Raw genomic sequence first — 25,214 nt, 5'->3', positions numbered from 1 at the left:
CTGCACTCTGCCCGCCAGTGACAGCGGCTGCATGTCCCACCTCTTGAAGTCCTCTTCCATTTGTTCCACCAGTCGTGTCAGATTAAGTCAATGCAAGGTTCCCCAGCTCCTGGCTATTTGAATCCCCAGGTATCGAAAGTTTCTTTCCACTCTCCTTAAAGGCAGGCCATCTATCCCTCTACTCTGGTCCCCAGGGTGTATCACAAAAGGTTCATTCTTTCCCATATTGAGCTTATGTCCCGAGAAATCTCCGAACTCCCTCAATATCTGCATGACCTCTGTCATCCCCCCCACTGGGTCCGTCACATACAGCAGTAGGTCATCCGCGTAGAGTGACACTCGGTGTTCCTCTCCCCCTCTAATCACCCCTCTCCATTTTCTGGAGTCTCTCAGCGCCATGGCCAGTGGTTTAATTGCCAACGCGAACAGTAATGGAGATAGCGGGCATCCCTGTCTTGTTCCCCTATATAGTCGGAAATACTCCGATCTTTGCCGGCCCGTGATCACACTTGCCGTTGGGGCCCCATAGAGGAATTTGACCCAGCTAACAAATCCGTCCCCGAACCTCCTCAGCACCTCCCATAGATACTCCCACTCCACCCTATCAAATGCCTTCTCTGCATCCATTGCCGCCACTATCTCTGCCTCCCCCTCTGCTGGGGGCATCATTATCACCCCTAACAGCCGTCGCACGTTGACATTTAGTTGTCTCCCCTTTACGAATCCTGTCTGGTCCTCGTGCACCACCCCCGGGACACAGTCCTCTATCCTCGTTGCCAGCACCTTTGCTAGCAATTTGGCGTCCACATTTAATAGTGAAATAGGCCGATAGGACCCGCACTGCAGCGGATCTTTATCCCGCTTCAAAATTAGCGATATCGTCGCCTCCGACATTGTCGGGGGTAGAGTCCCCCCTTCCCTGGCCTCGTTAAAAGTCCCCACCAACAGCGGGGCCAGCAAGTCCACATATTTTCTATAAAATTCCACCGGGAACCCATCCGGTCCCGGGGCCTTCCCTGCCTGCATGTTCCCCAGCCCCTTGGTAACCTCGTCCACCCCAATTGGTGCCCCCAGGCCTTCCACCTCCTGCTCCTCCACCCTCGGGAACCTTAATTGGTCCAAAAACTGCCGCATCTCCTTTTTTCCCTCCGGGGGTTGGGACCTATAAAGTCTTTCGTAAAAGGTCTTAAACACCTCGTTTATCTTCCCTGCCCTCCGCACCGTAGCTCCCTTTTCATCTCTAATTCCCCCTATCTCCCTCGCTGCTGTCCTCTTTCGCAGCTGATGGGCCAACAGGCGACTAGCCTTTTCCCCATATTCATATCTCATCCCCTGCGCCTTCCTCCACTGCACCTCCGCCCTCCTAGTGGTCAGAAGGTCGAACTCCGTCAGGAGTCGTCGTTTCTCCCTGTATAGTCCCTCCTCCGGGGCCTCCGCATATTCTTTATCCACCCTTAAAATCTCCCCCAGTAATCTTTCCCTTTCCTTGGCCTCTGTTTTCCCTTTGTGGGCCCTGATGGAGATCAGCTCTCCTCTGACCACCGCCTTTAGTGCTTCCCATACTACTCCCACTCGGACCTCCCCGTCGTCATTGGCCTCCAGGTATTTCTCGATACATCCCCGCACCCTTCCACAGACTCCCTCATCCGCCAACAATCCCACATCTAATCGCCAGAGTGCACGCTGCTCCCTCTCCTCTCCTAGTTCCAGGTCCACCCAATGTGGGGCAAGATCTGAGACAGCTATGGCTGAGTACTCAGTTTCTCCCACCCTCGAGATCAACGACCTTCCCAAAACAAAAAAATCTATCCGGGAGAACACCTTGTGAACATGGGAGAAGAAGGAGAACTCCTTGGTCTTCGGTCTAACAAATCGCCATGGATCCACTCCCCCCATTTGGTCCATAAACCCCTTGAGCACGTTGGCCGCTGCCGGCCTTCTTCCGGTCCTAGATCTAGATCTATCTAACCCTGGGTCCAGCACGGTGTTGAAGTCTCCCCCCATTATCAAGTTTCCTACCTCCAGGTCCGGAATACGTCCCAGCATCCGCTTCATGAATCCTGCGTCATCCCAATTCGGGGCATATACGTTAACCAACGCGACCTCCGTTCCCTCCAATCTGCCACTCACCATCACATATCTGCCTCCACTATCTGCTACAATGCTCCTAGCTTCGAATGATACCCGTTTCCCCACCAGTATGGCGACCCCTCTATTCTTTGCATCCAGCCCTGAATGGAACACCTGTCCCACCCATCCTTTCCTTAACCTAATTTGGTCCGCCACCTTCAGGTGCGTCTCCTGAAGCATAGCCACGTCTGCCCTCAGTCCTTTCAAGTGCGTGAACACTCGGGCCCTTTTAATCGGTCCATTTAGGCCTCTCACGTTCCACGTGATCAGCCGCACTGGGGGGCTACCTGCCCCCTTCCCCTGTCGACTAGCCATCACCCTCTCTAGGCCAGTCCCACATCCCGGTTCCGCGCTCCCACCCGTTCCCCAGGTGGCACATTCCAGCCCCGACCACCCTTTCTTTAACCAGTTCCTCTTTGATTTCTGCAGCAGCAACCCAGTTATCCCCCCCCCCCCCCCCCCCCCCCCACCGGCTAGATCCCCATCTAGCGTGATTGCTCCCCCCATATTACTTCCGAAAGTCAGCTGACTTCAACTGACCCCGGCTTCTCCCGCTCACCCCTTGACCCCCCCGTGTGGGGAACTCCCATCCACCTTGCGCCTATCTTCCCGCCATCACCTTTCTGGCGCGGGAATTAGACAGTAGGCCCCATATTCTCTGTAGTTGTCCCGCCCCTTGTGGCGCAGCTCCCTCTACCGCCCCACTCCCATTCCTCATCCCCCGCCTATGTCTCTTCTTTCCCCTCACCGACACCCACATTTCATAGTGTCCCCCCCTTCCCAATTTACATCCCTATATACATCGACAGTGTCATTTCCCCTCTAAGATCAGTCCCTCAGTTCCGATCCAGTTTCTCGTCTTTAATAAAGGTCCATGCTTCTTCCGCCGTTTCGAAGTAGTGATGTCTCTCCTGGTACGTGACCCATAGTTGCGCCGGCTGCAGCAGCCCGAACTTCACCTTCTTCTTGTGTAGCACCTCCTTGGCTCGATTAAAACTCGCCCTCCTTCTCGCCACCTCCGCACTCCAATCCTGGTACACCCGTACCACCGCATTCTCCCATCTACTACTCCGTACCTTTTTGGCCCATCTCAGAACCACTTCTCTATCATTGAAGCGATGAAATCGCACGATTGTCGCCCTAGGTGGTTCTCCCGCCTTTGGTCTCCTCGCAGGGACCCAGTGAGCCCCTTCCACTTCCAAGGGGCCCGAAGGGGCCTCAGCTCCCATCAGCGAGCTTAGCATCGTGCTCACGTAAGCCCCGCAGTCCACTCCTTCCACACCCTCGGGGAGACCCAGGATCCGAAGGTTCTTCCTTCGTGCTCTATTTTCTAGGGCCTCAATCCTTTCAATGCACTTTTTGTGGAGCGCCTCGTGCGTCTGTGTTTTGACCGCCAGGCCCAGGATCTCGTCTTCATTATCCGTCACCTTCTGCTCCACCACGCGGAGCTCCGTCTCCTGGGTCTTTTGTGCCTCCTTAAGCCCCTCAATTGCCTGTAGCATCGGGGTCAGCACCTCCTTCTTAAGTAGCTCCACACACCGTCTTAAAAATTCGTCTTCATCGGGCCCCCATGTCACCTGGGCTTTCTCCGCCGCCATCTTGCTTCTTTTTTCCTCCTGTCCCTTTCCTCGAGGATTCTTCGCGATGTAGCCACCGCCGCCGATATTTTTCTCTTGCGTTGGGGGGGGACTCCCTGCTAACTCACCCCACACCGGGTTTCGTCCTGAAAAAATTCCCCGTTGGGGCTCTTAAAAGAGCCCGAAGGTCCGTTTGAGCTGGAGCCGTCGAAACGTGCGGCTTAGCTGGACATCGCCGCAACCGGAAGTCATGTTCTATGTTCAAGGTACTGGCGAAGGTCTTAGCCACAAGAATTGAGGATTGGGTGCCGCAGGTCATCCACGGTGACCAGACGGGGTTCGTGAAGGGGAGGCAGTTGAACGCGAATGTGCGGAGGCTCCTGAATGTTATTATGATGCCGGCGAGGGAGGGGGAGGCGGAGATAGTGGACGCTGAGAAGGCCTCCGATAGGGTAGAGTGGGGGTACTTGTGGGAGGTGCTGAAGAGGTTCGGGTTTGGGGAGGGGTTCGTCAGGTGGGTTAGGTTGGTGTACGAAGTCCCGATGGCGAGTGTGACCACGAACAAGAGGAGGTTTGAGTACTTTCGGTTGCACCGAGGGACGAGGCAGGGGTGTCCCCTGTCCTCCCTGCTCTTCGCACTGGCGATTGAACCCCTGGCTATGTCACTGAAGGAGTCGAGAAACTGGAGGGTGCTGGTGTGGGGTGGGGAGGAGCATTGGGTGTCGCTCTATGCGGACGACTTGCTGCTATATGTGGCTGACCCGGTGGGGGAATGCCGGAGGGAATGAGGATCCTCAGGGAGTTCTGGATTTCTCAGGGTACAAGCTCAATATGGGGAAGAGCGAGTTGGTTGTGGTTCACCCAGGGGACCAGGAGAGGGGGATTGGCGAGCTCCCACTAAAAAGGGCGGAGAGGAGCTTCAGGTATTTGGGGGTCCAGGTGGCCAGGAGCTGGGGGGCCCTGCATAGACTTAATTTCACGAGGCTCGTGGAGCAAATGGAGGAGGAGTTCAAGAGTGGGACGCGTTGCTACAGTCCCTGGCGGGTAGGGTGCAGTCAGTCAAGATGACGGTGCTCTCAAGGTTTTTGTTCCTGTTCCAGTGCCTCCCCATTCTTATCCCGAAGGCCTTCTTTAGGCGGGTCAACTGGAGCATAACGGGGTTTGTGTGGGCGGGAGGGACTCCGAGGGTGAGAAGAGTGTTCCTGGAGCGGAGTAGGAATGGGGGGGGGGGCTTGCGCTGCCCAACCTCTGCGGCTACTACTGAGCCGCCAATGTGGCGATGGTGCGCAAGTGGGTGATGGAGGGGGAGGGGGCGGCATGGACGAGGCTGGAGACGACGTCTTGTGAGGGTACGAGTCTGGAGGCGCTGGCACAGGGGGGAAGTGGGGGCCTCAAAATTTGGGGTCAATGGAGGCGGCACAGGGGGGAAGTGGGGGCCTCGGTGTGGACCCCGATATGGGAGAACCACCGGTTTGTCCCAGGGAGAATAGATGGAGGGTTTTCGGGTGGCACAGTGCAGGGATAAGACCTGTTTGTGGATGGGAAGTTCGCGAGCCTGGGTGAGCTGGAGGAGAAGTACGGGCTCCCCCTGGGAAACGCCTTTAGGTATCTACAGGTAAGGGCGTTTACCAGGCGGCAGGTGGTGGAATTCCCGCTGCTGCCGCCATGCACGGTACAGGACAGGGTGCTCCCGGGGGTGTGGGTTGGAGAGGGGATGATCTCGACAACATACCAGGTGATGCAGGAGGAAGAGGAGGCCTCGGTGGAGGAGCTGAAAGGTAAGTGGGAGGAGGAGTTGGGGGAGGAGATCGAGGAGGTGACGTGGGCAGATGCCCTAGGGAGGGTGAACTCTTCCTCTTCGTGCGCCGTTGGGACATTTATATTGTGTGGCATTAGTTTTGCGTTTAAAATAACTGTTTAAACCTTCATCTTTGTGTCTCCTGGAGGACTACAATGGGGAAAGAGGTGGAAATGGAACTAATTAGATAGCCAGAATGGTGCAATGGGCCAAGTGCCTTCCTGCGATGATACATTATTCCGCAATCCCATAGTTCCTGAACCATTTACACTCTTCTGGTCTGGACATTCATGTTCCCTTTCATTTCTCCAGCAATTATCAAATCAACAGCAAATTATTCAACAAGTTAGAAGTTATCCAATAAAAATTAGCATCAAGTACCTCATCAGTTTGAGAAATCTGTCCTTCTAAAAGCGGCTCCAGCTCAGCAGTAGGTGGAGCAGACATAATGCTACAACAGAGCAACACAATATTAATTGACAGTGTAAGAATCAAAGTATTTTTTCACCATCTTGGGCCTGAGGCGGCCCTAAACTAAATTCTGAATGTAAGTGAAACAATACTCTTGCAATACAAACTTACCTCCGGAGTGCCGTGAGCTGGAAGTTTTCAATACAGTACTGTATAAAGTTCCTCAAATCGGTCTTACTGATGCCACCGATTGGATTGATATCTGCGCTAGAGCAATCATATTTGGTCATGTATCCTCGAAGGCTGAAACAAATCAGGTTTCTTGGGTTAGATCTGTCTCCAAGCCAATGCCAAGGTCAGGGTGATTTCTTCATCGGCCATTTGAATTGCTTAAGGGCTCTGACCCACCACACACCCTTTTGTGAACTGAGAGGAAAGTTTCTGAGCCAAAAAGTTCTCAATTTCCATGCCTGTTTTAGTTGAACACTCATCACACAAAAGCTTGTTTCCACAGTGGCCCAGAAAGCCAAACACTCTTTCTCCAAATGCAGAGAGGAAATGTTTTGTTGCAGGAAGGAAGGTTCATCAGCATGTGGTCTGACAGCGAAGGAAATCTGTTGCACGCAGAGCTGATGCAGCAATTAATTCCAACAGCTTTGGCACACACACCCATGACCACAAATGTGCATTAACATCTGTCCCATAAATTATCCCAATACAATTCTCCAATACATATTACGCTGCTGCAGTTATCTTGACTTCTAAACACAAAAATAATGAGCTGAGTAATCTGTCACTTTTCATTTCCTAACGTTCAATTTGTTTTTATTAATCATCCCAGTGTTTAAGTAACTACTTTTGTTCACATCTGCTGTTTAGAGTTTAGAAGAACGTGGGGTGATCTCAATGAAACACAACTCTTCCAGGACTCTGCAGGGGAGATGGAGGAAGGACGTCTCCTCTGGCTGGGGATTCTAGAACTAGGGGGCACGCTCGCACAATAAGAGGTGGGCTGTTTGAGACGGAGATGCCGGGATTGCAGACTGGGTGATCCTCACTGTGACCAGGGATTCAAAAGAATGATGAATCTTGGGAATTCTCTACCCCAGAGAGAATTGTGGAGGCCCAGTCATTGAGTATGTTGAAAGCAGAGATAAATAGATTTCTAGATATTGTTGGCATCAAGGATAGTGTGGAAAAATGAGGTTGGGTAGAAAATCAGCCCAGTGGAGCAAGTATGAGGGGCCGAATGGCCTGCTCCTGTTCCTATTTCTCAGGTTCCGATTTGCCAGAAATGACCTCGGTTTAAATTATTTTGTTTGTCTGAAGGTAACTTTCAAAATGTCAAAAGGTGAAGGTCAAAAATCTAAAAGATCACAGATTGCTAAAGACGGCAGAGAATGCTGGCGTGTCATCGTGAAGTCAGGGGAAGCACCTTGGATTTAGATCCGACAGGACTCAGTTTTGTTTGTACCCAGTTACTGTGTGGAGAACAGCTGGTAGCTCTCCCTTGTTTTTCTCCCTGTTCTGGCTGTCCTTTCTATCTGACCATCACTTCCATCCTTCTCCCTGGTCACCAAGAGCTCTGCAATTCAGGGCTGAATTTCACAGAGGTGGCACAGAGACTGCACAAGGACCACCCTTGAGAACTGCCAGCCAATCTAATTGGCCAGGAGCTCCAGCAGTCCCAGAACTCAGTAGTGGGTGCTGTGGTCCCGATGCACACAGCGCATCTCCTGACTGATGAGCACCCCCCCCTCTCTGAATCAGGGTGGTTCAGAACTCTGCTGCTCCTATCCTAACTCATACCATATCACATTCACCCTTCACCCTTGTGGTCACTGATTCACATGGCTTCCATGGCCTCTTTAGATCTCTAGCATCTTCCAGGCCTACAGCGACCTCAGGTCCCTTTAATTCAGACCCCTCACGCATCCCTGACTTTAGCCACTCACCACTGGCAGCCATCCATGCCTTCAGCCACTTCAGACTACAAGTTCTGCAATCACCCCCATCACGTTCTCTGCCTCACTTCCCACCTGTTTGAGATGCTCCTTAAAACCCACCTCTTTAACAAAGCTTCTGGTCATCTTCCCGATACCTCCTTATGTGGCTTGGTGTCAAACTTAATTTGATAATGCTTCTGTGATATGCTTACATGTGTTTTACAGTGTTATGGGCGCTATATAAATGCAAGTCTTGATCAAGAAATTGTCTAATTTCACATGTAATTTCAATAAGAAATAGTGTGGAACTGGTCTTTTTAAAAAGTATGAATCCCAAGAAAGTCAGCTCCATCAACGGAATCAAAGATTGCAATTAAAAATAGGACTTTCCCAAATGGACAAATTATGCTCACCTCTCATCTACATTGGCTGATCCAAGAACCAATGACCCACCAGGTTTTCCAGAAGTCCATAAACACAACTGAGCAAAGAGATAAGCAACGACCATGCGGATTCTTGCCTTGGGAAGACAAACATGAGAGCGGACAATTGCAGCATCTGGAGCATCATTCACAAAACATTCTTACCAAAGAGCACAGCTCTTAAAACTAAGCCCACATTTAGGAACAAGGAGCACCATTTTGTTCAACTGAGGCATTCAAGATGATTGTTTGAATAGAAACAATGTGCAGGAGTACGGGGAAAGGAAGGAGAATGGCACTAAGTCATGATTTAGGGGCTGGTTTAGCACACTGGGCTAAATCGCTGGCTTTTAAAGCAGACCAAGGCAGGCCAACAGCACGGTTCATTTCCCGTACCAGCCTCCCCGAACAGGCGCCAGAATGTGGCGACTAGGGGCTTTTCACAGTAACTTCATTTGAAGCCTCTTTGTGACAATAAGCGATTTTCATGCTCATTTGGGGAGTCAGTGCAGAACCGTTGGGCCGAATGGCCTCCTTCTGCACCGTAACAATCCTGTGTGTGATTTAATATAAAGCCCAACTTCTCTCAATTACAAGGCAGCAAACAGCTTAGCAACAATACAGCTCCCTTCTTGAGATTGTAGTGAACACCCTCAAACCTATAGAACTGTCAAACACATTGATTTGCCAGTCAGTCATGCAATACACTATGCCAGCAAAGTACACCAGCCACGCCAGTGAGTAAATAGCTCTTAACAGCTGACTGATCAGCAAGTAAACTTTCATGTGAGCACTCCGCAATCTAGGCCAGAGCTTTCCTGTCCTGCCAACAGCCTATCCCCGCCCGTGGGTTTACCATGGACACCGGCGGGAGCAGAGAATCTCGCTGCCAGCGGACGGCGTGTCACCACCCGCCGCTGAGAAACCCGCGACTGGGAGGCTGGAGAATCCCACCCATCGAGTTTGACAGTCTGAGAGCTTATACATACTGGCATCAAAAAAGGGAAATAATGAAACAAATTAAATTCAACCATCTGCTCCAAAACCACACCACAATGTGGCAAGTGTGGTATTAGTTGCCGTGAACTATAGTCATGTTAGTGATGTCACTGAAGCCCACAGTTTCTGCCAGTATTGCCTGGGAAGTATCCCATGATAATTTGGATGTCCTCCATTCCACCTATTGCCAATTTCCAAAATAGGCCGATTTGAATTTTGAGTGTGACGTCCGCATCTGGGAATGAGCTTGGGGAGATTAGTGAGGCCAGCATTACAAGAGCTGAATTAACAGTGCTGGGTATTCATTAACTCAGGTGGTTCACGAGCTGGACATTTCAATTGTGTACACATGCAGTGCAAGTCAAACAATATTTGGGGAGGGACGCAACTTCTATTTAAACCATATTTCCATAATCCCACATATTATAAAGCAAAAGGATGCAGTTACTGGAAAAATGAAATAAAAACAGAAAAGGTTGTAAATGCTCAGCAACATGTGTGGGGGAAAATAAAAGAGTTAACATTTCAGGTCAATGGCCTGCCATCAGAAATAAGAACAGAAAATGCTGGAAAGCCCAGCAGGTCCGGCAGCATCTGTGGAGTCCAAATGACTCTCCTTCAGATCTCATGCAAATTTCAACATGAAGCATGCAGGTTTTGTACCTGGACATTTTGTAAAGCCAGGTTCTCTCTTCTGCAGCCTCCATGCACAGAGAACTGTGGAGACTTGCCAGTTACCAAACTGAAAATTCCAATCACAGCCTTCACTGCCGCATCAATGTTCAAGTTTATGTGGTAACTGAGAAAAAAAAGGAAAAACATTGAGGGTGCCTGTAACACAACGCTCATCAGTAATCTACAGTAGTCTCTCTCAAAATTGTATCAATTTCAGTCACTTTTAACAAGTTGTAAATAACTTTTTCCTTGATATTTTTTAATCCAATGGTCAGAACAGTTTGTGCTCACTTACCTAGGCCATGTCATACTTTCTCCCCGCGATGATTTTCTGGTGTGAGTGCCACTTGCGTTCTGCAAAGCTAACACGACACAGGAACAAATAGCCACCCCTACCTACTCAGGAGTGAGCCATCAGGCATGGGCTGGGTTCTATTTGGGCACCCTGTGGACCGGTGGGGCCAGATAACACAGAGGCCCCTTGAGCTCACTCCAGCTGCCTCACCATCCCATGGAGACCCCCAGCGCCCCACAGAAACCGTCAGGAAGGAGAAAACACTGGGGGCCAACCCGCTGCTTGTCACCAGGGTCTCCAGTTCCTCCAATTCCCCCTCCTAACAACGGCAGCGGGCAGAACAGGGTGGCACGGCAAAGCCAGTGACACCGGTAAGTCAGCCCGGGCCTTCCGGCTCCAGGTCCTCCGGAGGACCTCCGCCGAGGGCCTCAAAGGCCACAAGCCACGGAATGCAGCAGGCTGCCTCCACGTCTGATGTGCATCCTGGGATCACACCTAGACTTCACAGTAGACCACGAAAAATCAAGAAGATTGAGGATCACAGAGTGGGCACGGGGGGGCAAGTGAAATGTCAAATGTGCACTATTAAATCATGTTACACTTGATACATGTGATGCCTCTGTCGTGTAAATCTTCACAGCGGGCCTGCTAGCACAGCCATCCCCTATTGCCCGCCGCTTCCCCCACACCCAGGCACAGTGCTCCAAGTTTAACCCCCCACCCGATGCAGACCATGTTTCGAGGGTGTGAGTGTGCTGTCAGTAGAAAGGCAGGAGTCAGACTTTGGCATAAACTGAGGAACACTAGAGATTACCTCGCAGTGAGTGATCATCACTCTACTGCCTTGTATATTGACCACTGACAGTGCCGATAGGTCCATCACCCTGGGGTGATGTTACACAGACCCTTGGAGGTTGGAACGGGGGGGTAAGCTGACAAAGCCTTGTCCTATGAGAAGTGGGCGAGGATGAAGGCCTCCATGGTCCTCCGGGCATGCCTGTGGATGAGGGCCACCTGTCCTCTATCCTCCGACTCCTCCTGCAGCTCCCCTCCAGGCTCTTCCACCATTCGCTCCTGGTCCACCTCCTCCAACGAGGCCTGCATGTCCCGCGTCCTCCTCCAGCACGTCACCCCGCTGGTATGCCAGGTTATGGAGGGCACAGCAGACCACCACAAAGCAGGAGTCCCTCTGGAGGGTGTGTGTGAACTGCACTGCACCACAAGAGCGGTCCAGGCATCGGAACCTCATTTTCAGCTGTCCAATGCAGCACTCAATGACAGCATGGGAGGCAACATGGGCTACCTGAGAACGGTCTTCCTAATGTTCCCAGCAAGGGTCTGGGGTCTAGGGGTGGCCAGGGGTCAGTGTGCATAAGCGAGGCAATTTAGCATGGCCAATCCACTTACCCTGCACATCTTTGGGTTGTGGGGGCGAAACCCACGCATACATGGGGAGAATGTGCAAACTCCACACGGACAGTGACCTGGGGCCAGGATCGAACCCGAGCCCTTGGCGCCGTGAGGAGCAGGAGTGTTGTGTTGCTAAAAAAACAAAATCTATAATTTACCCAAAACGCTGAGGATGAAAAAGCTCTTCTGGAAACATGGCAGCTTGTTATAGATGAGAACAGAGTTACGTCCAGGATGTACTCAGGGTTCTACATTAAAAACATATGGTCAACTCAAAATAAATGAAACTAAATAGGCAAAGAAGGATCCACAGCAATTAATTGGGAAAAATAGACTATAATGAAAGTAATAACTTCCTGTTGGATTATACTTCCTGTTAACCCAACTGCGACTTGACATGAGGAAAAATAGTCAATGTACTGATTACAAGACGCAAGCAGGGGTGGCACGATGGCGCCGTGGTTAGCACTGCTGCCTCATGGCGCTGAGGACCCGGGTTTGATCCAGGCCCTGGGTCACCGTTCGTGTGGAGTTTGCACATTCCCTCAGTGTTTGCATGGGTCTCACCCCCACAACCCAAAGATGTGCAGGGTAGGTGGACTGGTCACGTTAAACTGCCCCTTTATTTAAAAAAAATAATTGGGTACTCTAAATTTATTTTTTAAAAATACAAGACGTAAGCAATCTTGAGCCACAGTACTTCTTTTCAAAAGAATGCTATTTAATAATTCAACGATCGGGGCAATGTGTCTAGAAAATCACATATGAAGAAACTTTTGAACAGCTAATGGGAAAAGAGTTGTACGAATTAAAATGGAATTGATATTTTCTCTTCAAAACAAATCTTTAATTGCATGAACTATGAGATGATCTCAGTATCTACTGCTTCAAGGTGAATACTGATTTGCTTTATAGTCTTGGAAATCACTGTATAAATTTTAAAGTTCTGGAGAGACGGCTGAACCAATGCTTAAAACACATTAAACCTACGTATTCTCTGCTCCCACTAAATTCTCACCTTCCTATTTGTTCCGCCAGTTCTTTGGCACGATTGCAAGTGTCTCTTGAGGAGTTCTCACTAGCCATGTAGCAAGTGATAAAGATGCGTCGACAAAATTCCCGTGGATCTTTGGGAATGTAATGAGGATCACTCACTATCCTCTGGGCATCTTCTATCACCTGCTGATCTGAACAGACGTAATGGATATTTAGCAAAAATTCAACACGGAAGACGGTTAGTAGTTTGCAATTTCAGGAAACTGTTGAAATATTTTCAAAAGGGTTGAAAATTTTCTAATTAACTTACAACTAACTTAAGACAAACTTTAGAGTGCAAGAATCTAACTTGTCTACTTTTTGGTAAATGTAATGTATTGGACATAGACGTGAAGATTTTTTTTAAAAAGAACATTGGGGCACGATTCTCCACTCTCACGCCGGTTGGGAGAATCGCCTGGGCCGCCAAAATTTCCCGGGACGCCGGTCCGACGCCCTCCCGCGATTCTCCCAATCGGCGGCAACGGCCCGGTCGAGTTTTGCGGGCCGCAGGCCGGAGAATCGCCGGTGACACCGAAAGTGGCGATTCTCCGGCACCCCCGCTATTCTGAGGCCCGGATGGGCCGAGCGGCCAGGCCAAAAGGGCAGGGTTACCCCGGCGCCGTCCACACCTGGTCGCTGCAGTCTTGAGCGGTGCGTGAACACTCGGGGGGGCGGCCTGCGGGTGGGCGAGGGGGATCCTGCACCGGGGGTACCTCAGATGTGGGGTGGCCCGCGATCGGTGCCCACCGATCGGCGGGCCGTCCTCTCTGAAGGAGGACCTCCTTCCTTCCGCGGCCCTGCAAGATCCGTCAGACATCTTCTTGCGGGGCGGACTTAGAGAGGACGGCAACCACGCATGCGCGGTTTGGCGCCGGCCAACCTGCGCATGCGTGGATGACGCCCATTATGTGGCGCCGGCCGCGTCATCTATGCGGCGCCGCTTTTACGCGGGCGACAAGGCCTGGCGCGTGTAGGTGACGCGGCCTCGATCCTGGCCCATTGTCAGGGCCTGAATCGGTCGGGGTCGGGACCGCTTCGCGTCGTCGTGAACCTCGACGATGTTCACGACGGCGCGGCCACTTCGGCGCGTGAGTGGAGAATCCCGCCCATGGTCTCCGATTATTTAATATCTCATTTCACACACTATTCCGCAACCCTGCGTTACGTAGTAAGCCTCTGTCAATACTAATCTGTGCCCAGCTAGCCAGAGGTGTTGAGAACAGCTTAGGCAACTCAAGGGAAATTTCCTCCTCTCTCTGTGCAAGGAGCCATGTTACGTTTACTTGATATCAGTGTGAAGTTGGCATTAACGGGAATTAACTTGGCATGAAACCCACTGCTCAGAAATACACTGAACTACCATCCTGCCACTCCACAATGCAACATGCCATACTTCAATATAATGTGCCATATCACAGCACCACTTCCATGCCAATCATTACAGTGGCTCATTCAATGTGAAAGCTTATACTCACTAAACAGTGAGGTGGGGTGATCAGGTATAGGAAGAAATAGAACTGTATAACTACTTACTTCCATTACTTGCTGCAAGACACACCAGCCGACACATGGAATAGACAATACAGGCTGTGGCTGAGCTATCAATGCCTCCACTTAGAGGAAGAAGAAAACCAACCTACAGACACAAAATAAACAATGGATTACAGAACAGGAAGGAAAAAGCGAGAACCTGTTCAACTCGGAAGGTAAAATAACACATGCCCTTCACTCCCACACATTGCACTTCACTCCTAAATAACCACAAAGTGTAAAGATAAAAAAGGGAACTGATTCTATTGTGATAAATTAGTTTGGATTATGAAGGGTCACCTGGTCAGACGTTTCTGACTCTGTTGGAACTGGCTGTTTGTCAAACTCTTGCAACCTTTAGCAAAACAAGGTTCTCGATTTCCAGCCAGACCATCAGCAACAGCACGCAGAAACGGCCCCCTGCTAAATCCAACCAAAAGGGGGAAGATGTGATTTTTGTTCCGAAAATGCAATTGAATAGACAATGTGGAGAAAAGGCAAGGATCTCAGTTGTATATTTTCACATCGGATGACTGAATCCTACTGGAGACCAGGGTCATCTCAGCTATGAGATGGGTGGCACAGATCTCTTCTTTCGGTGTCTGCATTATGCAGAAAGCAGGAAAAACAAGTTACAGATTAACCCCAGAATGTCTTGGCTGCTGTGCCCAAACTGGTGGATGACTGTAGCAGAACAATTTTTAGGTGTGTCCTATTAACTGTTACATATGGATTCTTGATGAACCACCCGACTGAATAAAGAGGGGAAGAATGGGGGAAGGCACAGAGATAAGGATCTCAACACCATCATCTGCAACAAAACCCACCTGAGACCAACAAAGATCATACGTGACATGGGCAGCACGGTGGCATTGTGGATAGCACAATTGGTTCACAGCTCCAGGGTCCCAGGTTCGATTCCGGCTTGGGTCACTGTCTGTGCGGAGTCTGCACATCCTCCCCGTGTGTGCGTGGGTTTCCTCCGGGTGCTCCGGTTTCCTCCCACAGTCCAAAGATGTGCAGGTTAGGTGGATTGGCCATGATCAATTGCCCCTAGTGTCCAAAATTGCCCTGAGTGTTGGGCGGGGTTGCTGGGTTATGGGGATAGGGTGGAGGTGTTGACCTTGGATAGGGTGCTCTTTCCAAGAGCTCATGCAGACTCGATGGGCCGAATGGCCTCCTTCTCTACTGTAAATTCTATGATAATCTATGATAAAGCACCCAACACAAGCTCCATAACTTTGATCCTTCCATCCCAGCTGACTGTTGAGAAGCGATGGCCAGAAGGACATGTGTCCTTGCATTCAGCCATTCTGGCCACTGTCTGCGAGACCAAAAGGACCATGATTGTCCAGACAATTTCAGAACTTTCTAGTTTGACCCAAAACTCTGGTAAACTGGAGATGTGCTGCAATGATCAAGCCTTAATGGAGCGACTAAGGGTTGTTCAAGCACATTTGGGACATATGTGATTGCGTTCAGCATCAACCTGAATCTGGAGATACGTGAAGCAGCTTGGAATGTGCGCTCACAAACTCCCTCGGCACACGGTGCCTCCTCCCTTGGCACAGCGGCACACCCATGGAATAGGAAAAAAGGACAAACAAGCCAACATGACCACCTGATATCAACAGTTCATCCCCACTGGCAGACCTATTGCGGGTCAATTAAAACAAGATTGAACAAGCTGCCTCAAAATCCTTTATCTGCATTGCTCCCAGCATTGGCAGAGTCAGGCCAAAATTTGGTTAGCTTGGTTGTAGAAATCCCGTCTTAGATACAAGGTGTAGGGTTGGTGGAGACCGGAGGTCCAGTTTGGATTCAGAGTTGACCCCAAGTGGGATATTAAATGGTGGGTGATATCCTCCCAACTGTCAGTCAAGACGTAAGGGTCCATAAAATCCTCTAATCCTAGAAGACTGGTATAAAAATGTCTAGGGCCATGGGAACAGCATTTACGTCAGGTTGTCAATCAACCTGCAAATCCTTTCTTCCGTTCTACGCTATTCACCAATGGAAGGCAATAACAAAAAGACTGAAATGCATTCATGGCAATATATTACACACCCACACATGCATACAAAGACATTTCCGAGAACTAAATAAAAACAATTGGGTACAGTGAAACATACCTCACTACAGGTGGTGCTGTGGCACCACAAATTGGTATTCTATCACACAGTAACACAGGGTAAAAGGACATTAGCTCAAATTCTTCATCCCCCTGTCTCAGCTGAAACATCAGGGATCTATGGAAGGTTGAATCATGCTAGGTCGCTCCTGCACATCTCCTAGTTGTCAGCTTAGTAGAAACAACAGTTCAGGCCCAGAGGGAAATGGCCCGTCTGAATCCACAAGGAGTAATTGGTTATAGGAGGAAGAAATTTTTTAAAAACAGCAATCAAAATTAACATGTCCCCCAGCCTTCACAGGACCACCTATATATTCCTCCGTTTAAAGTTAAAAAGCAAAACCTTTTGCAAATGACAAATGACCATTGGTTTACGACAGCAGACCATTTCTTTAATACACATGAAACTAATATACCTACACTGGCAGCCGTGAATCCACAGATAGCCTTCTCACCTCGAGCGAGAAAGCTATGGATTCAGGCCCCATTCAAGGGACTTGAGTATATAATCTAGGAAGGTACTCCGGTACAACACAGAGGGAGTGCTGCATTGTTGGAGCTGCTGTCTTTCTGATGAAACTTTAAACCAAGGTCCTGTCTGCCCTCTTAGGTGAATGCAGAAGATCCCATTAAATGACACTGAAGAAGAGGGGAGTCCTGGCCAATGATTGTCTCTCAACCAATATCACTAACACAGATTTACTGGTCTTTACCAAGGGCTGCATGTGGAAGTTTGCTAGGTACAAAATGACTGCCACGTTTCTGACACAGTAATTGTGACTAAAGGTCAAAATGTACTTAATTGGCTGAAAAGTACTTTGGGATGTCTTGTAGGCCTTTGGGAATAGAGGGTGCAACATTTCTTCTTTTTTTTTTAAATAAGTGCCTTCAAAGGAAAGTATTAAAAATGCTGCTAGGTGATAAATGTCAGCACAAGTTTGAATATTACAGTTGTGCATCTACTCAGCAAAGTAGTTTCTTGCATCAGCTCAAATAATTATTTTCTCTCCTCCCCCCCCATTAAAAAATCAGAGTGACGTGATGAGACTTGTCATGTGGATAACTGCAGACACAGCGCATTGCGTGCATGTACGCCGTATCGGGCTGTCGAATTAAATTACCAGTTGAATTTGTTATCCTCATGAGCTGTCTCCCAGTTCATGCATTAGATAACAATAAGTTATCATGCCTTGACGCACGGGATGTGACAAGGGAATGACTCAAGGGACTTCAGTAAATGAAAACGTTCCACTTGACAGAACCGACATTTGAAGAAAACGCCCTGTAAATTATGTATGGAAAGAATAAATCATTGTTTGCTTCTGTTCATGTGACGGTACACCTCACTGACTTACCTGGGAACTACGTCGCAGATAATCCCACAACCAACAAGCAGGTCCGAGGCTAAATAAAACATGAAGAGGAGACAATGAGCAATAGCAGCTCAGACAATTTCCCAGCAATACATTATCTTCCATATCGGCTTAAAATGCGGTTCTGCCGACTGGTTTTGATCTTTCTGGGATACTGTGTGAGATTCTGGTCTCCTTATCTACATACTTACTCATGAATAATCAATGAAAAATCAGACAGGCCCAGACTGGAGAAGTCAGCCTATATGATGATGTTTAAAAGCAGAGAGATGCTGAATTATATGGTCCTCAACCAACAGTGGATCTAACAAATTGACCTTATGTTGCATTTTATAATACAGCATCATAAGAACATGGAGCTAACAAAACAAAAATTACAGTAACAGACTTAATCAAACTCCATCTGAAATAATATTCACTTTGGACTCTAAGCCTTATGAAGGATATATTGCCCACAGAAGGGTGTATAGCACGGTTCACCAGAATTATACCAGAGCTTAAAAGATTAAATTGGAAGGATAGGTTTTGCAAACTTGGGTTTCATTCCTTTGATTTAGAACGTGCAAGTGGTGATCTAATGGAAATGTTTATCATGATAAAAGGATTTGAGAGTAAATGCAGAAGTTACTCCGTTTGGTGAGTGTTGTAGAATATTGTTATATTATGTGTGCAATTTAATGGGAAAAATTTAATTTTGGGCGTGTTTAGTTGGGTGTTTCTCAGCACCTGCAGCTGAATCACACCCAGGTGAATATTCCCCCCCCCCCGCCCCGATTCAGGGTCTGACACACATTTGAACTGGACATCGGCGCGCCAATGTCGGAGGGGAAAATTGTGCCCTGGATTCCTACAGCACATAAAAAGGCCATTCAGCCCGTCTACCTCGGCCGGCTATTCGAAAGAGCTATCCAATTGGTCCTGGTCCTCTGCTCTTTTCTCCATAGCTGAACCCAGGATGCTTTTACTGAGGAACACATTAGGTGCGCTGGCTTAAACTGGTTAAAATGCCATCTGTGGGTGAACTATCCAACGGTTTGAAGGTTCTAACCTACCTGATTTCTTCCTCTGGTGTATGGCATCGGATCTGAATGGGTTCGATAGAGGGCAGATATATATCATCAACTGAACAAAGTGCAAAGTCGACTTTCACCCGATGATACGGCTCTGCTTCATGTGGCTGTTTGGGACATCATTTGCAGAACAGATTTAATCCTGACATTTGAAAGCACGAACAAGTGAACAAGCAAATGACAATCATGGCACTTTTTTGGAAGAGTCAGTGAGTCATGTGATCAGAGTTGGTAATTAGCTTACCAAGAAAAACTTTCAACCAAAAAAAAACAACAAGTTTTCACCCTTCCCAGAAAGAGAATAATGTAGCAAGACTGATGAGGAACATTCACAATGAACTTGTTCAGTTCGATGGGTTTAGGAGCTTCATCAGCTTTCCTTGATATGAATTGCTTGAAAGAAGTTCACAGGGTTGCAATCAGAAATGGAATAATGTTATTATAGGAATACTTTTTCGAAATTTTTTGAAAAGTAATTTTGAAATACTATTGTTTGAATCTCTTCTGGGTTCTAAAATGCAAGCTGTTAATTTAAATTGGTTGCCTCGGCCCCAAACTCTGGAATTTCTGTCTAAATACATCCACATTTCTACTTCGCTCTCCTGCTTTAAGATGTTCCTTGTGGCCTACCTCTTTGAACATCTGCTTGAATACCTCCTTTTGTAGCTTAGTGTCATATTTTACTTTACAATTCCCTTGTGAAATGCTTTGGGATGTTTTGCTACATACAAATGCAAGTTATTGTTGCTGAATAGTGCAGCAGGTCTCCAGCCTTCCCTTTCACTTCCGTATCCTGGATTTGGATCCTCCAAACCAGCAGCTCAGCAGATGTGATGCGGATTGAGGTTGGGTAGTTCAGACCCGCAGCAGGAAATTTGATATGCATTTGAAACCAAACTGAGAATCTCAGCCAGAGCTCCTAGGTGTGAGGGGGAAAAATACAAACTAGCTGAGCAAGGAATGGCCTGGGGAGTTTGGGGATAAGTTATATTGCTGGAACAGAGTGGAGAAAACTTTATTTGCAGAGTAAAGAACAAACTGCAAGTATTAGAAGCCTCGAATTAAACAGATGCAGATGGACGTGCTCAGCAGGTTAGTCGGCGTGTGTAAAGGTGATGATGGAATCATACAGTGCAGAAAGGGGGTTGTTCTGTCCATCATGGGCTTTTTTGAGAGAGCTCTCTATTTAGACCCACGTCCTGCTCTTTCCTTGTAGACTTGCAACTTGTTCCTTTTCAAGTTTTAATCCAAGTCCTTTTTGAAAGTTATCACTGGCTCTGCTTCCACCACCCTTTCAGATAGGGTAGTGCTTCCAGCTCACAACAATCCATTGGCATAAATAAAGTTCTCGCCTCCCTTCTGTTTGGCAAGTACCTTAAATTATGGGCGGCACGGTAGCATAGTGGTTAGCACTTTTGCTTCACAGCGCCAGGGTCTCAGGTTCGATTCCCGCTTAGGTCACTGCCTGTGCAGATGCACGTTCTCACCGTGTATCCCTGGGTTTCCTCCAGATGCTCTGGTTTCCTCCCACAAGTCCCGAAAGACATGCTTGATAGGTGAATTGGACATTTTGAATTCTCCCTCAGTGTACCCGAGCAGGCGCCGGAGTGTGGCGCCTAGGGGCTTTTCACAGTAACTTCATTACAGTGTTAATGTAAGCCTACTTGTGGCAATAATAAAGATTATTATAAAACTATTGTCAATTACCTTAAATGAAAAAATAAAAGACAGGGTAATAATTCAGGTGTGCAGCCTTGCTACAGTATCCCGTTTCCATCAAAACATTAATCTGCATCTGACTATTTTATATGACCTGTGATTGTTTGTTTCTGATAGATTTGTTAATAATGGAAGAGTGTTCTATTCATTAAGCAAGAATATCCCTCAGCTTTATCAGCATAACAAAATAGTTAAAATTTGAGTTAAAGATGGTCATTACTTCAATGGCTTGTGTATAAACCATTGGAACAAATATAGTTCATGCCTTACACTAAAGTAGAAACACGAGTGACCATGTTCTTTAATGGATAATGACAAAGAAACTGCAATTTCAATGTATGGGAAAGCTCATGAACAAACCATTAATCTTGCAGATATCCTGTTTGAGCTGTAGCTTCTTACATCTTCTAAATCCTGAGTGGTAGTTATGACTTCCTAAAAAAAAGGGGGGAAAAAAAATCAAGGATGGATCCCAGCTATCCCTTCAAAAGTTTTGAGCATCTCTGCACAGGGCAACTTATATCTTTTTTTAAACTTAAAAAATGTGCAACAGTCTGCAGACAACAAGCAAAGTGAGCCCATCTCAGAAGGTCCGACATTATTCATGTCCTACCACATCGTCCAATGAAAACTGGGATCCTTGTGCCACAAGGTGTCCATTGACAGCAATCATAGCGCAGCCATCATAATACAGGCGGTCACCATCACAGCCCTTCTGGTTGGCAAGGAGATAAATACCACCATTCTGGGGAGGTGAAAGAAAAAAAAATTGAAGAGACAGCCAATGACCGAGCTAAAGCTTTGCATAATAACACACTTTGAAGGATGGGCCTGGTGGGAAAAGGTTAGTTACTTTTTGCCTCAGCACAGGGCATACAAAAGCATAAAAACTCTTAAATACAGATCTTGGAATTATTTTGTGAGCTTCGATAAATTTCCGGTGATAATTTACATGTATTTATAGGGTGCGATTTACGGGCATCGTCGCACCCGACCTGGTGGCGGGACGAGGCTGTTGAATCCCGCGAGAGGCCTCACGCGAGATTCGCGATGCTCAAAACGTCTCGTGAGATTCAACGGAATCCCGCGAGACGTCACGATCTGGATCTCCCCTTCGCCATTGGGCTCATTTAAATATGTCTGCGCTGGATTCTCCCAGAGTCCGAGACCCAACAGCCTTGCCAGAGCCCCGTGTGGCACTGGTCCACACAAATATGGACTGGGCCACATGGCACCTGGGGGTTCTCCCAGGCCACTAAAGACCCTGGGTGTTCAACCTCTGGTTGGGGTCGCCCCAGCACTCCCATTGGCACTCAGGCCCTGCCAGCCTCACTGCCAGGCTGGCATGGGCACTGCCAGGGTGCCCATGCCAGGGGTTAAGTCCAGAGTACCCTGCTCAGAAGAGGTAGGGAGAGGGGAGCTTAGGAGGTAAGTTGGATGCAGTGTGGGGGATCCGGAGGCCATGGTGAGGTAGCTGAGGGTGGGGGGGGCCTTTAAAATCTGGCCCTAATCCTCAAGCACTCTTCCTGGATTGGCGAACTGAGCTCATCAGTGCTGGAAATGTTGTAGGTGCGGCCTCAGCAGGAAAAACAGCAAAATGCCATTGCACAGCGTGATCTTTCGAAGCTCTGCAGTAGCCGAGTAACATTCTGCTCAATGCATCAAACGAGGGACTGTTTTTGTCCACTGTTTGTGCCCATAATCTGCAATGTTTTACTGTTTTTCTTTTAAAAGCATTGCAAGATTAGCAACTGAAACCACTTTTCAAGTCTTCGCCCTTCGAGAATGCACAATTCTTATTTCAGTTGCCAGTGTTGTCTTCTTACTATGACTAGAACACCAAGAAATCAACATTCAGGGGCTAAGGTACACAGATAGTGAACAACAAGTGCACCAAGGGAAGCCCACGATGACTCCACAGACAGTTTTCCTCACTATGCAGGGATGTGCTTGGCTCCTGCTCTCCAAATAGATGCAATAAGATGCTGGCTTTATGGGGAACTGGAAGTGTGAGCCTGCACCACAACTCTCAACACAACAGTTGTGCTGTCACAGTGTCTCATACAGATATCAGGCTCACATCAGAGTGGCTAATTATAAATGTGGAAAAGGGCTTCCTTAAAACCCAAGGAAAAAAAGTGCAACTGATGGAGCTGCAACACTTGGAGGGAAGCAGTCCATGGTGCTAGCCGATGAATGAGTTTTGTAGCCATTAAGCTTCAACAATGCCACTGGCTGACATCAATCTTGCAGCAGATGGCAGTATGTCTGTTTTGTTATATAACCTTTCCCATCATCTCTATCACCACCTCCAGGCGTACAAGAGAATTCGGCTGAGAACTCCATTGCCAGCCCATAGAATTCTTTTTTCCCCTATTAAAGAGCAATTTAGTGTGGCCAATCCAGCTATCCTGATGACCCCCTGACGAGCTATCTGGCCAGCAACTGAAGAAGCAAGTTTACAATCGAAGAATCAAAGTGAACAGCAAACCAAGTTCATTCTTTCAAACATTTCCTTCCTCGGTTGGTGAGGCAAGCCTCGCAATTCACTTTGATTTGGAGACCCTGCCAGTTAAACACAACGTACCTTTGCAGTCGCTGCCTTTATAAGATCAACCCTGAAGTAATTTTTCCGAAGAACATGGTGGCTCGCCGACGAATTAGTAAATATCTCCACCCCTTCCATCGCCATGGCAATGTGGGGACTGAGAAGGAAGGAACAAGAGAAGTCTTTTGGAACATATATTAACCAAGTTCATTGCTGAGCCGCCCACACTCTCAGATGGCAAATATTATTACTCACACATATTCTACTCCCAGGATTTAGTAAAGGGTTCACCTTATCAGTACTTTTTGTTTTATTCATTGTATGTGGGCATCGTTGGTTAAGCCAGTGTTTATTGCCCATCACTAATTGGCTTGCTTGGCCATTTAAGAGACAACCGCATTGTTGTGGATCAGGAGTTACACGTAGGCCAGACCATTTCTTCCCAAAAGGACATTAATGAACCAGATGGATTTTGTTCTTAGGACAATTGATAAGAATGAAAAAACAAATTCTAATTAAGAGGCAATTTAACGTGGCCAGTCCACCAACCATGCACATCTTTAGGTTGTGAGGGCGAGACCCACGCAGACACGGGGAGAATGTAGAAACTCCACACGGACAGTGACCCGGGGCCGGAATCGATCCCGGGTCCCCGGCACCGTGAGGCAGCAGTGCTAACCACTGTGTCGCCCACTTCTTAAGACTTTTAATTGCAGAGTTTTATAGATTTCAAATTTCACCATCTGCCATGCTGGAATTTGAACCTAGGTCCCCAGAAAATTATATTGTTATCACTGTATTACTAGTTCAGTGACAATACCACTGTGCCACTGTCATGCCAGTATTGAAAGATGCTTCATTTGATATTGAACCAGTAATAACTAGTCAAACACATTTCTACCTCAACCTACTAATACCCTATATTGATATATATTACCATCACCTCAGCTTTGGTAAAGTTGATGATATACATATTACTGACATCAAAACAATAATCAAAGATAATCACTGAGTCCATAAAAGGCATCTTGTTCCAGAGAAATCAAGGTGAGGAATTCTCAGTTAGCACTTACATGTTACTCAATGGGTCTTTACGTAGGATTGCACAGAATTTCTTCTCTTTCAGTTCACTGCCCAAAGACAGGTCCCACCCACAATGCTGTTATCTTCACCATGGGTAGGGCAAGGAGACAGGTCCCAAATCCACACCCGCCAGAATGGGGATCGAACCCCATGCTGCTGTCATCAACCTGATCTACACCGGCTGCCCAAGCTCCCCAAGGATTCAGAGTTGCTGTGGCATCATGCACTTTGCATGCCATGTTGCAGTCTCGAACCCAGAGCTTCTGGTTCAGAGGCAGGGACACTACCCACGGCATCACAATACTTGTCGCACAGGATTTACAGCACAGAAACAGGCCATTCAACCCAAATAACCTATACTGGTGTCCATGTTTCACCCAAGCCGCCTCCCTCCCTACTTCATCTAACCCCATCAGCAAAACTTTCTATTCCATTCACCTTCAAGTACTTAATCTGATTTCCTTCCATTAAATACATCCATGTTATTTGCCTCAGCTTCTCCAAATCACTGAATGTCTTTAAGAAAGAGATAGATAGGTTCTTGATTAATAAGGGGATATGGGGTTATGGGGAGAAGGCAAAGAGAATGGGGATGAGAAAATATCAGCCATGATTGAATGGCGGAGCAGACTCGATGGGCCGAGTGGCCTAATTCTGCTCCTATGTCTTATGGTCTTATGGTCCATGGGGCTGCCAAATCCACATTCCAATCATTCCCTGAGTAAAGAGGTTCTTCCTGAACTACTTTTGGAATTATTACTGCCTTGTCTTATGAGCCCAAGTCTTGATGCTAAAGGTCCCTGGTCAAATCAGGGAGTGAAGGATAAAGCAGAGAGAAGGGTTTTCTCGCAGCACCTGACCCTATAGACCTGTAAATGCCAAGCACCCTTCAGTGATTTAAAGAGAATAAAAATGAAATGTCTAAAATGCAAAAGAAAAAAAAAATGTTATTGGGTTGACAATATTTCAAATAATAACATAAATAAAATTAGACAAAGAAACAATTTTTATGGGCGGAGACTTACCATCAAGAGCCCATTTAAAAATCTCAAAACAGTC

General features: G+C 47.7%; 1 protein-coding gene across 10 annotated transcripts in view; it reads right to left on the bottom strand.

The window, feature by feature from the left end:
* LOC140384746 (glutamine-dependent NAD(+) synthetase-like) overlaps positions 1 to 25,214 on the bottom strand; it is a 65,527-nt gene that overhangs the window by 20,341 nt on the left and 19,972 nt on the right. For 9 of the 10 annotated variants that reach the window (XM_072466723.1, XM_072466725.1, XM_072466724.1 and 6 more), the window contains 11 exons: positions 23,112 to 23,229; positions 21,138 to 21,269; positions 20,885 to 20,959; positions 18,788 to 18,912; positions 17,718 to 17,766; positions 14,235 to 14,337; positions 12,682 to 12,850; positions 9,947 to 10,082; positions 8,276 to 8,382; positions 6,088 to 6,219; positions 5,887 to 5,956 (listed from right to left, as the gene is read on the bottom strand). In XM_072466723.1, coding sequence (XP_072322824.1) covers positions 5,887 to 5,956; positions 6,088 to 6,219; positions 8,276 to 8,382; positions 9,947 to 10,082; positions 12,682 to 12,850; positions 14,235 to 14,337; positions 17,718 to 17,766; positions 18,788 to 18,912; positions 20,885 to 20,959; positions 21,138 to 21,269; positions 23,112 to 23,229 — 1,216 coding nt within the window. The remainder of the gene's footprint in view (positions 1 to 5,886; positions 5,957 to 6,087; positions 6,220 to 8,275; positions 8,383 to 9,946; positions 10,083 to 12,681; positions 12,851 to 14,234; positions 14,338 to 17,717; positions 17,767 to 18,787; positions 18,913 to 20,884; positions 20,960 to 21,137; positions 21,270 to 23,111; positions 23,230 to 25,214) is intronic. The other variant, XR_011933132.1, reaches the window with a different exon arrangement.

Source organism: Scyliorhinus torazame, chromosome 10 (assembly GCF_047496885.1).
Source record: "Scyliorhinus torazame isolate Kashiwa2021f chromosome 10, sScyTor2.1, whole genome shotgun sequence".
In the NCBI taxonomy this organism is placed as follows: domain Eukaryota; kingdom Metazoa; phylum Chordata; class Chondrichthyes; order Carcharhiniformes; family Scyliorhinidae; genus Scyliorhinus; species Scyliorhinus torazame.
Note: the sequence above shows the minus strand (reverse complement) of the source record. Positions and strands in the feature narration are given on the sequence as shown.